Genomic DNA, 14,382 nt, shown 5'->3' with positions numbered 1-14,382 from the left:
CTGGCCGCGGTTGCCTGCCCATCGCTCTTACAGAGAAGGAAAGAAGCGCCCTCCTAGGGCCCGCAAGAACCGCTATAGAGGGCGGCTGCCTTTTCTTCCCCTAGCCTGGCTCCCTTGTCCCAATTGCTGCATGGCGGGCCGGGCAGTTTTTCCCTATCTGACACCATGCCCTGTTGGATTTTTACCTGTTTGTCGTACAGTTGTTATGCATAAGCGCGGGGGCTGTTATCTGCAGTACTTTGTACACTTTGGGAGCAAGACCCTTTGAAATATGTGTCTTACTTTTGAGGGAACATGGATTAGGTTATCATATCACTTCTCATCAGTGACCGCTTACTCGGCTATGATTTATATGGACAGGCCAAAAAAACACTGAAGAGCAAATGTGAAGGGCTACAGGCCATCTCCTGCCTCAAGGGCAGGATGCCTCTTGAGTCCCAGTTGCAGGGGAGCAACAGCAGGAGAGAGGGCATGTCCTCAACTCCTGCCTGTAGGCTTCCAGCGGCACCTGGTGGGCCACTGTGTGAAACAGGGTGCTGGACTAGATGGGCCTTGGGCCTGATCCAGCAGGGCTGTTCTTATGACCCATGCTTTAGCTTAGTTGCTTCAGTCTGGTCTTTTGTGACATAATCCCTTCAACCAGCTTTCTGTTATCCCAAAGTGATGCCTTGTATAAGCTGAGGGCAGATCATACTTAAAAATATTTGGGCTGTATGCAACCATAATTTATGTAGTAACGAGAAGTATCTGTGGAGGGCAGGGGGGAAGTCTTGAACTGATCTTGGTGAAAGCAATATTTCAAGTTGTGAATCTGACACACAAGAGAGGACCAAGCTCAATGCAGCAAAAGCACAAAAAGATACAACCCAGTTAACATTTTCTTTTTTGAGTCTGATCTTTCATTAGGTTTTAAATGCCCTCCATTGGTTTCTGATTGATTTGTTGTATTGATTATAAACAGTCCATATCTATTTTATAGAACTAAATAAAATAATAAAAATATAAGATCATGTGATTTGATCTTTAACCTCATATTTTACCAAACCACCTCTGTTCACATTAGGGGGAGTTTCACAAGTTAGCAATTGCATCTTTTAATCTGAAATACACCACTTGAAAGTTTTGTTGATACAGGAAGCAGAAGTTGCTTTTCGATCAAATGTATACTTCACTTGGTTTAGTTTTCTCATGCAGTGTGAGAATGCACAAGATTAAAGTTTTCAAAGTGGCTTGACTAAGTCAGCAGCATTTAAAGGCCTGTTGCTGTACTTCAAGGTATTCTTTTGGATAGAAGCAGTTTGGCGAGCATCAGGTCTGTTTTACCTGCTTTTCCTTACATAGATCAAGGCTGCCATCAAAAATAGTTGTACACATTTCTGAAGTGCACCATTTCTTTCACCTAGAGTACAGCAGCTAAGATGCCCACGAAGCCACAAGTTTCCTAGCCAATATAATTAATGCTGCACTTCAGAAGTAGCTATACATTGAGCTGTCATTAGCACTGCTACTGACAAAGAGTTGTATCTGTTCTGCACATATTTTCTTCTTGGCGATTATGCTGCATGAAACACTCAGAGAAGACAAAATAGCTGCTTTGATGACTGAAGCCATGTTCAAAGGCTAGCATAAGTGGACTTGTAGCTACATTATGCTTGTGATTTTTAAAAGCCAAGAAGCTATCCATTAGCCTTGGACTTTCAAACCAACATAAAAGCCCTGTAAATGAGGGAATGGGTACAGAGGCAGCACCTCGGAAGTGAGTTATCCTGTTTGATGTTGCTTGATACACATGTCAAAGATAGCATATTTTGGAGTAAGGCAGTGTTTCTTCCCAACCTAAGGCACACTTATATGGGTGGGGTGAATGAAGCACACTGTCCCTCCCGAACACATGGCTTTCTTTGTGGTGGTGAGGCTGCCACACAATTTTTTATATATTTATTTTTGCTTCCTTCCTGCTGCATCCCAGCAGCATGTGTTGCTGCTGGGCACAAGTAGCACAGTAGAACTCACTAATTCTTGCCCTGAGTCAGCTCTAAAAACAGGGTAATTAAACTCCCTACACTTGTATAAGGGACAATGTCTGCTCTACCAGGAGAGAGGCATCCTTCTTGCTGAAATGAGAGTCTGCTCCAAATGTGGGAAGTTTAGATGCTACACTTTTAGAGCCAACTTGATGTAAGCATGGCATAGCCACCAGTGTCCAACAGCACACTTGTATGCCAGAGCACTGGTTGAGAAATGCTGGAGTAAGGGGCAAGTTCCTCATACTCCTTCCAACAAGTTGTGGGGCAGATGCCACTAGTCTGAGCTTGAATAGCCCTATAATGGACTCTAGCAGACCAGATAGCAAAAATCAGGGATCCTGAATTAAGAAATATGGTACAGAGCAGCATCTAAGCAAAGAGTATGTATGTACCTTGCTTGAATCCTTTAACTCCTACATAATTATTTGTAAAGAAAGTAGTATAACCATTCTTTACTATGAAGGCTCAACTCTCCTTCATAATGAGCACTTGCGAGCCAAGAGAATAGCTCAATTATTAATCTCCAGACTCAACTTCTATACTGAAATGTATCCAGTGTAGCACAGGAATAGCAAAAGGAGTACATCATAATATTGCTATCCTGACATTTTGAGAATAGGATACAAAGAACATTTCTCTGAGGAGAAGGGTATTATTTCAGTCAAATTAAGTCTTTTAAACAGAAAAGGTCTATACTTTTAGTAGAAGTTTTGTTTTTAAAGAGTCTATAAGCTTGTTAGCCTATAAAGTTTGCAGTGAATGATTTAGGGAACTAGGAGGTTAAGTCCAGCATTTTGAATTAGCTGCCCCCCACCCCAGCAAAAAAAGAAAAAGAAAAAAAGGAGGAAATCACTCAAAAGGACTCCGGGCAAAGCACATCCACAGAGAGAAGCAGAATGTGCTCTATATCATGGTCCTACCACTCAAATGCAGCTTCTCAGATTGAAGAATGTTTCAGTCACTTGACCCTGAGGGCCATATTTTTCAGAGGCAAAGAGAACTTAAGAGGCAGGGAAAGCAGCAAGGTTTGCTCCCCCTCCTGCTACATACTTTGCTGCTCAGCAGCCAATCTGGTCGAACCCAAGAACAGTCTGTTTGCATGGGGGTGCAGCTCTACTGTATCCCCCAATGTCTGCTCTGGAGGTCCAATCCTGGGCCCTGCACTTTGACATTGATAATGGGAACAGGTTCAGAGGAAGGGCCTAGAGACCAAGTCTGAGGAGGCAATGTTGGAGTGGGTACATTTAACCTGGAGAAGAGACTCAAAAGCCATCTTCAGATGCATGAAGGGCTGTCACATAGCAGAAGGCTTGTTTTGCTCCTGAGGGTAGGATTAGAACTAATGGAATGAAAGGGCAAGGAAGCCAGTTTCAGCTGGACATTAGGAAGTTTCTTAATAAGAACTGTTAAGACAGTGGAACTTCCTGCCTCATGCAGTGGTGTGCTTGTCACTGGAGGTTTTTGTTGTTGTTTGTTGTTTTTTAAACAGAGGCTAGATAGCCGTCTGTCAGGGATGCTATAGCAGTTTCCTGCTCTGAGCAGGGGGTTGGATTCCAAGACCTCCAAAGTCCTTTTCAACTGTAGCCTGTTATGATTACTAGAAAGTTGTGATCTCAGGCTTTGCTTTGTAGAGTTTTATCACTCTTCTACTACCAAAGTCACCACTGCTGACTTGTCAGGTTGCAGTCTTGCACAAGAAATATGGCCTACATGCAGATACTGCATTTAAAGTTTCCTCTATCTTCAATTATGGTACTTAAATAACTGATATTTGGAATTTTAAAACAATGAGAAAAACAAACCACCAGTGAGTTTCAGCAAAAGTTCTTGTTTCCAGCAAGCAACGAGTTTGTGTTTATCTACACATTATCTGGTTATGCAGCAGTTAATGCAACTCCTGATATACATATGAAGACTATCAAGCTGGTATTTCACACAAGAACTGGTCAGACTGATGTATGCAAAATCCACTGTATTGTAATGCTATTTACTATTTTAAAACAGGCTTGTTCTTTATGTCAAAGCTATCAGTTTTCATCTGCACAAGTGGTTTCCTGGTGACACGGCAGCTACTATGTTTGTCTTCAAGTCACTTTTTCTAGCAGTAGAACCATTTGTCCACTGGGTTTGGCATCAACGTATGGGCGGGGGGAGAGAGAAAGAGAGAATACCTGTTAGCATAATATACTTCAGTAGGATTCCTTGAAAGGCACTGCAAGCAACTATAACAATTTGCAAGGACTTTGCAGAAGCCAGTTTATTCAGGGCCAGTTTCCATTTAATCCCACCCCCACCCACTATAAGCTAGAGAGCAGACAACCATTTGTATGACCAAGTGGCAGAGCTTTGCCTTGCATGTCCTAAACATTGGTCCATTTGTACATTACCCACAGATGTTTTACAGGCAACTTCCTACAACATGAACAGCAACAGAACACCCCTGAGTAACATGGCCATAAATTAGATGTCAAGACAAGGACAGTTTTTCAAACTAACTTAGCAATGCTAAATGTTGTCAAAAGGGTTACATGTTGACACTTTCATACAACTGAGTCTTCATGTTGAATGGTTATCTATGCCTGATCATCTTGCACACAGAAGTATGGAGATGTAGTAATGCAGAAGTTGGTTTTAAATCAGGACTGCAGCGATTAGGAAGTAAGATGGGAGACAGTTGTTTTATTACTCTCATCTGTCCCCACAGGACACACATTCACATGCTGGCACCAGGTAGTAGGGCAGAGCCCTGCATTGGGCTTCCACAGTGTACAGGGTCTGCCTCCACTTAGCAGTGTTGAGCAATGGGCGGCACCTCCTCCCTCTAAGTGGGGGCTGAAGAGGAGCTGCTACTGGATCTTTCTCCCATTAGCTGATGGGGATGGGAAAAGAAGAGCTGCCCCAACTGCCAAATACCTCTGCAGTAGCTCTGCCTCCCCCACCCCAGCTCCTCACTGGCCAGCACATTTTCTCCCAAGGCCCCTGCACCAAAGACAGTTTGCCAGCTGGGAGAAAGACACTAGGAGGAGTTCTCATGAGGTGTGCATGGCAGCTCCTGCCCTCCTCCCAGCCAGCCAATGGAAGCATCCTTTAAACATCCCTCAACACTACGAGGGCCACTGGGAGATGTTTCCATTGGGATGTCCGATACGGCAGAAGCACAAGCAAGTCTCTCAACCAGCTGACCCAACTGCTACTACTCTTACTGCAGGGTTTAGGTTCAAGTATCAGTCTTCCTGGAGGCGCCTTCAGCCAGTAGCCAGCCCTCCCTCCTATCACCACTCTTGAACATGTACAAGCACACGCGTGGTGCGCACACGCGCACGCACACACACACACACTTTTCTCAAGTTCATTCTGAATTAAGGAAGCTTACCTTCAGTTGGTATTGGATTGGCATCCCCACAGACAGGTATCTGAAGTAAAGAAAGCATCAAAGTACAGTATTACTGTCAAGCTCTGAAACTTCACTGAGGTCATCCCTGCTAACTGAACAGAGAGACTCCTTTTAGAGTGGTGATTCTCTGATATTTAGCAGGGGGAGAGCAATTGGCCCTATCCAACGTCAGCACAGCATCCCTCCAGCGGCTGTTGCTGGTATCTGCCTTATATTCCTTTTTAGACTGTGAGCCCTTTGGGGACAGGAGACCACCTTATTGATGTATTTTTAAAATGTAAACCACTTTGAGTACTTGAAGAGCGGTATACAAATATTCGCAGTAGTAAAGAGAAACCATTCCCATGCGTTTGCAAAAATATTTAGAAATTATCTATGTTTTTGAATGCTATGCAACTGCAGAGTTGGTGGTGCTTAATTAATCTAAAGTTCAAACATCTAAAAACTTTGTGTCAAATGACAGTAAGAAAAGTTATTCTGGAAGTGTTGCACTATAATTCTGCTTACAACTAACTTGCAATATGCCGCTCCTGACCAAAACCTCATTTTCCTAACTTAGTCGAACCCACTGCCCTAAGAAATGTCCCAACTGCTGACTGTGTCTTCTAGGTTAAGGGAAAAGGCAATTCAGCTTACACTTGCTTTTACATGAAGAATGGATAGATCAAAGCAGGCATGTGCACACGTATGTACATGGAGAAGAGGAAGAAGGTGAGAGACACATTGGGTTGTCCCAGAACTGTCAGCCAATACAAGAAGTGGACCACCATAAAGCACAAACAGCTCCTGGCTGTTTAAAACAAAGCTTGGAAAGACTGAAGGAAAATAAGCCTTCCCTAGTAACTGAATGAACCTCTGTAGGAAGTCTTGCTAGATCCATGAACATGGTTTCAAAGAACACACCACACAAAAACAGCAACAGGCACAGGTTGTACCACTTCCACATTCTTCCAGCTCCTTTTCTCTTGGGGCAGTGCCCATGCAGTGTGAGGCACAGTCTCAGTGGGGGCAGGCGGAGAGAGGACAAGGGGGTAATTGAGAACCCAGGTATGTGCACACCACGCTAAGTGAGCCAAGATGGGGCTGTGTGCTCCTCTACCCCCACCCACTTCAAAAGAATCCTCCATGACCTGTATCAGTAATGCAGATCAAAATTTCTATTATTCATTCTGCTCCTGCTAGTCACAGGAAGGGGTGAGGAGCTACATGGAGCTCAGAAAGCCCACTGCAAAGCCAGGTGAAGCTTGGAGCCCCCTTTGACTTCAGCAATTTCACCAGACATTTCCTAGATGGACAGATACACTCACCTTCAGAGCCATGAAGGGCTAGATTTTTTTTATATTTAAAAAAAATATGAAATGCTCACAATGCTCATTCTGCAGCCAATACACATTTGGTAGTTTTTCTATGTTTATGTGAAGTCACGGAATACACACAGCCCTGCTAATTAGAAATGGTACTCCAATATATCAGGGATATCAGAATCAACCAGATCTGCTTACCGCATTTACAATAGCTTCAGCAGATGCTTGACTGCAGTAGGATGGACTGTCGGTCAAAGTTGTATTTGTGCTAGAAGAGAAAGTTATATTATGAAAGTAGCCAAGTTCTCTAGCATATTATTCAATACTAGCTGACCCTGCCACCAGTTTCTGGTCTCCATGGGAGGGTGTGATGGGCTTCCCTAGCTGGCCTGGGGGTGTGGGACTCCTCCTCTGTCTTAGGAAAGAGGGTCAGTGGAAGGAAGCTCCCTGTTATTCTGTGGCCGTGAGCGGTTGCTTTTGCCACACAGGTGGAGGATCCTCTCAGGTCACTGCCCCCAGGCCCTAACCAGCGTGGTGTAGTGGCTAGAGTACTGGACTAGGACCAGGGAGACCTGAGTTCAAATCCCCATTCATCCATGATACTAGCTGGGTGACTCTGGGCCAGTCACTTCTCTCTCAGCCTAACCTACTTCACAAGGTTGTTGTGAGGAGAAACCTAAGTATGTAGTACACTGCTCCGGGCTCCTTGGAGGAAGAGCGGGATATAAAATGTAAATACAAAATAACTGCATTGGTCATCATAACTTTTGGTGAAGTGTGCTGCCGTATATTGCTATGTTTCCACCAGCCTCTGAGAGCAGCCAGCCCAGGACAGAAGCACTCACTCAGGAGGCCAGTTGCGCAGTACAGGCTGGTGCTAAGGGCTGTTCTCAGCAGCTGCCCTCCTTGGGTGCTCCTGCCAGTGAGGCACAGCAAAGCCTGGCCTGTTCTCAGAAGTGCTGCAGTTGTGTCGGCATTATGTTTTCCCCACTGGCCGGCCCGCCATTTTCCATTTGCAAGAGCTGCCATGCATGGGATCAACAGGTATGTTTAAGAGAATTATATATAAAGAAGATGGCAACCTTGAAAATACCCTTATGTTAATATTCAAAGGCAAGTCTAAATGTCTGTGCTATGTTGAATACCTGGGGCAGGTTTACACAATGGATTTACAGACAAAGTGGGTAACCAACTCGCTGTATTGGCTGAACCCATGCCAAGGAAGAATGGGTTCATCTGGTCCACAAACAGACTTCTGTAACCAAGATTTGAAGTTGACTTGACAAAGTAGGTATGGCTTTAACTCAGGTGTGTGTTATGTCAGAATTTTTGCTCTTCATGAACTTCTGGTTCATTCCAGGTGAGCCTGCGCCCTTTGCCACTGGAGCCAATGGTTTTTTGCACCCTTTGCCACTGGAGCCAAAGTAGCACAGGGCAGGCTGGGAGAGCCTCCAGTGCCTCACTGGGAGGCCAGAGGGTGTGGCTCTGGCTCAACTCTGTTACTTCCAACTAACTGAGATATGTGATCATCTGCAGTGCCAGCCTCAGGTTCCTTGTTGTGCAAACCTGCTGATAGAAACTATAGTAGCTGTGTTACATGTATGTGACCAAGGTCAGTATCCCTCTCATTTGCTTCCATCTCAAAGACCAGTATTGAAAGTCAACATGGCCTACCAGTTGATTTCTCCGCCATCTGTTTTCTTCATTACTAACGCTCTCCAATAACCATGAGTGCTTTTGATGACATCAATGGCAAAAACCTAAGATTTTGTACAAAGAAAAATGAGTTCAACGCATCTTCTCCACAGTTGTGACACAACTATACCTTGTGCAACAGACCATGTGCCTAGTAGTTTAAGAAAACCAAGGCTATACACCTTGATGAAGACATATTCTATCCCTTTAGAATTTATTCCCCCAACCCTTTGGCACCAGTTATTGCCTATTTTCTGTATGTATGTGTTTCATCTGGTTTGGCTTGGGTATAAGGTGTTTTATTTCCACTCCCACCCCCAAATGCTGCTGCACTGATAGCACATGTTCCTGGCTGGCAACCAGTTTTTAAACAAGGGCCATATTTTTAAGTGTTTAAGGGATGGAGTGCCAGCAACATCAGCTCTACCCAGAGATTCCTTCCTGCATAAGCCAATACACAAGCAAAAGGACTCTTTGCCCCCTTCTTGTACAGCATCAACTGCTTTGGCAGAATCTTTTTAGGCACCTCCAGTGCTCATTGCCATTTTCCCTTGTAAAGTGCATGTGAAGTGAAGTGCATAAGCGAAGAGGACTTGCACAGCTTCCGCTGCTATTCACGCTTAATGAGAGGGGATTAGAAGGCCAGAGAACAGCTGAGATGCTCATCAGTGAGAGCATATGGGGCAGTGTGCAAGTGGCATGATGTACAAGTGTCCTTCAGATCCAGCACAGCACTGAAGGCCAATCTTTGAGACTGGGACTTTGCCCCCAGTTGTTCCTCTAGTTCATGTTTACTCCTACACAAACCAATACATTTGACAATGAGCTGGTTCAGGTGCAATGTGGAAACATGGTTAAGCATGGTCCCACACAGTGTCCCTAATTGGGAGCATGTGCTCCTCCCTCCCATGCCAGCATCCACTTCTGATTTAGGTTAGAACAGACTAAGGTGGGCTGGGATGCCCAAGCTGACCAATCCTGGTTTATTCCAACCTGCTTAGGGCATGTTCTCACAACTGGCAAGATGCAAGTGGAAGCAGAGATCTGGGATCCCTGTGCGGAGGACTCAGAGTTTTACCAGGAATCCAGATCTGCGGCCACAAAACCCTGAATCAAGCCCACATCAGCCAGCTGAGATCCTAGATTACCGATCTGCACTTGATTCAAGTTTCTGTGGTGGCAGATCTGGATTCCTGGTAAAGCTCTGGGTTCCCATGAAACCAATGAGGACTGGTCCTTAGCCAAAATAAATTAAAATCCATACCCAAAGCTTGAAGTGAACTACAGATTACAGTGCATTTCAGCTAAATAGGTTAGAACAAGCAGATGGGGTCAGTTTAGATGTCAGAACTGATCTTGGTTTATTCTAACCCGAATCAAAAAGAAAGCCAGACCTAGGCAAGTGGGGAGGGAAGAGAAGGAGAAGTCTTGAGACTAGATTGTGCAAGGTCAGCAACACCAAAAATGCAATTCAGAGGTGTATGGAGGAGTATTTGCACAGTCAGCTTTCAGAGAACACAAGGGGACAGGGTTCAACAATGAAGCAGGAGTGAGTCTGGTATACATTTATCAAGACTAACTGCATTGTGTAAACCTCCCCACTAATGGTGGGGAGATGTGAACCTATTTAACATTACTCTCTTCCAGGCAGGAAATGAAGCCCTAACTGGAGGCGACTGGTACAAGTCCGAAATGAAAGCTGTGAAGGCTCCCCATTTTATTTTAAGTGGCTGACATCCTGAACAAAGTTACTCAAGGAAGTCCCACTGAAATTAAAGACAAGTTAGGCATGCTTAATTGCTCCCAATTTCAGTTTAGTCAGGATGTCAGCCAGTGACTGTGCAACAAGTAACTGGTACAAACAGATCAGTTATGCTTTCAATTTCAGGGCATATCGTTTCAAGTAGTATAAAAAAGGGGTAGTTGGCACCACTCAAACATTGGCAGTCATGAGGCAAGAGAACACACATACCTTGTCTTTAAATTCTCCATTAAATGCAAACTGATTTTCTGGCTTCCCATCGGGCACTTTGTATTTTCTGAACCAATCCACTGTAGCTTCCAGGAATCCAGGTTTAAGCCTCTTGACATCATCAATATCTTAGAACAAAACAGCATATATTCAGAACTTAACTATGTCACATTAACACAGTGTTAACTGCAAGCTGGAGCACATGTGCCCCAAGTCCAAGCACAGGCTTTTCCCACCTGCCTCCCACCCCCCCATCCGTTTCCTCTTCGGTGGCTCCCTTTTAAGTGTGGCAGAGAGATTCTGAGGTTTTGTGGGGGAAGCATCATTAAGAAAACCCAGCAGTATAGAAGCCATCATTTGCACATGAACGGCAGAGAGTGTACAATTTGCCTACCATTAGGTTCTCCTTCTCTTCTGCAGTGGACTGTGTTGCAGAGGTAAGCTGGACAATCCCATCAGAGATCAGTCCATACACTATTAAGATGCTAATTTAAGATCTACACAGCAGTCACACACATTTTGTTAACTAAGCATAGAAAGCCAAGAGGCAATCGCATCTAGTAAATTCAGAAGTAGCCTTTTATAAAAAAGGTGTCACCAAGAGTACTGTACTATTTATTTATTTGTTTTCTATACTGCCCTTCCAAAAAATGGCTCAAGGCGGTTTACATTATTATGAGTAGGCATCTGTGCTTGGCAGTCCTCTCCATTATTTGCATAACCTGGGAATGTGGAAGCTTCTGCAGCTTGGACCACGTTTCAGAATGCAGGCTTGAGATTGTCTCTTCTCATTAAGGGAGCAGAGTACTTCTTGGATCTAAGTAAACTGGTCTAAGAAAGAAAGCCTCAGTGAAATGTTTGCTCTTGCTCTGGCAAGCAAGAAAGGTCAAACACAGAGCAGTGAGGTCCAACACTGCAAATCTTCCCTGCCTACAGCATCACTAGTATTCCAAATCCTACCCAGTCAATAATGTGGATGTTACCAACTTTAAGAACATAAGAACAGCCCTGCTGGATCAGGCCCAAGGCCCATCTAGTCCAGCATCCTGTTTCGCACAGTGGCCCACCAGATGCCGCTTTGTGTGTGTGTAAACTGAAGCCTTGAGCAGAGCAATTAATATTTCGTTCAGGAAGAGTGAGATTTCCATCAACACCCCTGTTTGGTGGCAACAGCACTGCCTTGCTATAAGGTTCATTAACAGCATTCTACACACTTGGAAACATGCAGTTATGAAAGGACCAGCATCACATCAGTTCTACTCTGCATCACCTTCACTCTCCCACACTGGAGATTCAATATAAAGATTTTTTTCCAGCTTGAGGAAAAAGCAAAACAAAAGCACATGCCTCCTCTCTTCTGAGATACTTACCATTATACTTAGCAGCTTCTGGGTCTTCAATATTTATTGCAATAATTTTCCAGTCTGTCTCACCCTCATCAATCAGTGCCAGGGTACCCAGAACCTTTATTTGAATGACTTCTCCTCTGTCACATACCTAGTTGAATAGATCCAAGTATGAGCAGGCTTAACACTCTGGCAAAAAACCACACAAAGAACAACCCTGCTGGAAGCCTTAGGAACTACTAGCACAATATGTCGTACCTTGGGGAGGTGGAGCCAGTCACAAAAATGGCAGCTTGTACAAAGGTTTACATCAACACCAAAATCCCTGAATTGCAGGAGAATTTTGCAGGAGGACAGAAAGAAAAGCAAGAAAAGCTGCTTTGTGAGAGGAGCTGGAGACAGATGAATGGGAGAAAGTAACCTGCATCATGCAGATTTAAAAAAAAGTAGTGTGTCAGTGCCCCTACTCTGCCAGCCAGATTTGCATTGCTGGCTAGAAGGGAAGAGAGGAAGAAGCAAGTGCAAATGCCTGGTGAACGACATCATATAAGTCTGGGAGCTACCAGTAGTTCCCAAGCTACCTAATGCCCACTCCTGGAATAGCTTCAACAATAAACTGTTCAATAACTCAACAGCTAAAGTTGAAGGCAATATAGCTCACTGTCTGTGTAACTGCTCAGCAATATGAAAGAACTATGCTAATTCTGCCCAAGCTCGATGCAAGCAACAATAGAGTAGATAGGGCCCAATCCAACCCCAGCACAGTACCTCCAGTGACTGTTGCTGGTGTCTACTTATGTTTCTTTTTAGACTGTGAGCCCTTTGGGACAGGGATCCATCTTATTTATTTGTTATTTCACTGTGTAAACCAACCAGAGCCATTTTTGGAGGGATGGTATAGAAATTGAATGAATGAATGGATTTGCTCTGGTGGATCAGTATTCAATTCCCAAACTGCCCAGCTATCATTCTGTGCCCAACCTGCATTAGTATGCAACTGATGGAGATGCAGTTTTGAAGAGGAAGTAACACCTCCAGTTGTCATCCTTATATCAAGATTTTTTGAGGGCCTACTCAAGTGTTTCTGATTTGGAGATACAGTTTAGGACCATATTGTGCTTGTTTTAACAGTACCATGTCATTATCTACCAGGTTTAAAGTGCTACGAGCCAACCCCACACAGACCATCTGTGTACACTTTGGGGCCAGTGGTTACCTCTCCCCCCAACCCCCTTTCTGCCCCAGTCTCCGCTTCCTGACCACGGTCAGCCCATGCCGGGCCCAGCCGCTTCTCCTCCCCACCTCCACTTCTGCCCCCCCCCACTTTCTTCCCCCCGCTCATGGGCCTCCGTCGCCGCTTGCCTCCGTGGCTGGCCAGGCCCACTGCCACCGCTTGCCTTCCCGGGCCAGGCCGAACACCGCCTCTGGCCACCAGGCCGACCAATCCTCTTGGGTGCGCCTCAGCCAATCAGGTGCCTCCGCTGCCCAGCCAATCAGCTGGGCACTGGGACACACATTCCAAGGTGCACCCAGGAGAATTAAATATATAGATGCTTTCTGCAAATTCTACCCTATACATTGCACAGTCTTTTGTCCTTGTGATTCCAGTGTACACAGTACCTGCCAGTTAAGGATAACACTTCAAGCACTGACAAAGCAAACTCTATTCCATTAAAGCTTATGGCACAACAAATTTTAGTCTTTATGACAGCAGCTGTTTTTGCTACAGAAAAATAGGTATCCCACAGCTACAGAAAAACAGCTATCCCCTCTGAAGTTTGTTAATCATACTAAACAAATCTGCAAACTATAAGAACTCCAATTCCTTAGTATACTTCCACTATGCAGAAGAGGTTACCAACCATTAGTTTGAACTTTCTGGCTAACACCAAAAGTTTACCAGAGGAAGCCCTACTGAAATTTAGTAGTCCTTCAGAGTGATTAGCAAACAGTACTATTGAGTAATTTAGTCTGCATATCAGCCACTATGACATTTAAGTCTAATTTTGCCTTTATGGTGGCAGCCAGTCAAGAAGCCCGGTTTCACAGAAAATGCAGGTGTATGCACCAGTGATGCTGAATACAGGCGAACAGCAACAGATCACTCGCACTCACACTCCACCTTTAGGAATGCTTTCTTACCTTGTTTCCAATTTCACAAACATCAATTGGATCATTATCTCCACAATAGCCAGTGCTTTCATCTTTATGCCCTGGATCTTCCCATGTCTTAAGAAAAAACAAACACACACCATATTGTTATATAATATACATCCTGCCTGATCACAATGGTGTTTGGCTCTCACATACAGAGTATTTTATAAGCTGCCTCAAGATTGCACTTTGTATTGCCCATCACCCAGCAAGGAGGTAGACAATTGTCTTTTTCAGGCTAAGGGCAGGGGGCAGAGGAAGTACCTGAGGGTCTGCTTTTTCTAAAAAATGTATGGCATTTGTTTCAGGCAAGTGTTGATGCCACCCCTCCTCGGCATACAAACTGCTGAATTCTTCTATATGTACTATATGAGTCCAACAGAATATGTTAGGACTAATATATTACATTTTAATGACACGTCAGCTCTGTTGCATAAACCAACAGACGTTCACCTGGATACAAGCCCAAGAGACTTGCATGTATGAACAT

At 44.4% G+C, this 14,382-nt stretch overlaps 1 protein-coding gene across 1 annotated transcript in view; it reads right to left on the bottom strand.

Annotated features, from left to right (window-relative positions):
* Window positions 1-3,835: 3,835 nt before the first annotated feature.
* The window catches only part of PPA1 (inorganic pyrophosphatase 1), a 31,890-nt gene continuing 21,343 nt past the window's right edge, over window positions 3,836-14,382 (bottom strand). The window contains exons 5-11 of the mRNA XM_053307901.1: window positions 13,881-13,967; window positions 11,763-11,889; window positions 10,393-10,520; window positions 8,400-8,485; window positions 6,924-6,993; window positions 5,401-5,440; window positions 3,836-4,148 (exon numbers count right to left, since the gene is read on the bottom strand). Of these exons, the coding sequence (XP_053163876.1) occupies window positions 4,126-4,148; window positions 5,401-5,440; window positions 6,924-6,993; window positions 8,400-8,485; window positions 10,393-10,520; window positions 11,763-11,889; window positions 13,881-13,967 (561 nt within the window). The 3' untranslated portion in view covers window positions 3,836-4,125. The remainder of the gene's footprint in view (window positions 4,149-5,400; window positions 5,441-6,923; window positions 6,994-8,399; window positions 8,486-10,392; window positions 10,521-11,762; window positions 11,890-13,880; window positions 13,968-14,382) is intronic.

Source organism: Hemicordylus capensis, chromosome 3 (assembly GCF_027244095.1).
Source record: "Hemicordylus capensis ecotype Gifberg chromosome 3, rHemCap1.1.pri, whole genome shotgun sequence".
Taxonomy (NCBI): Eukaryota; Metazoa; Chordata; class Lepidosauria; order Squamata; family Cordylidae; genus Hemicordylus; species Hemicordylus capensis.
Note: the sequence above shows the minus strand (reverse complement) of the source record. Positions and strands in the feature narration are given on the sequence as shown.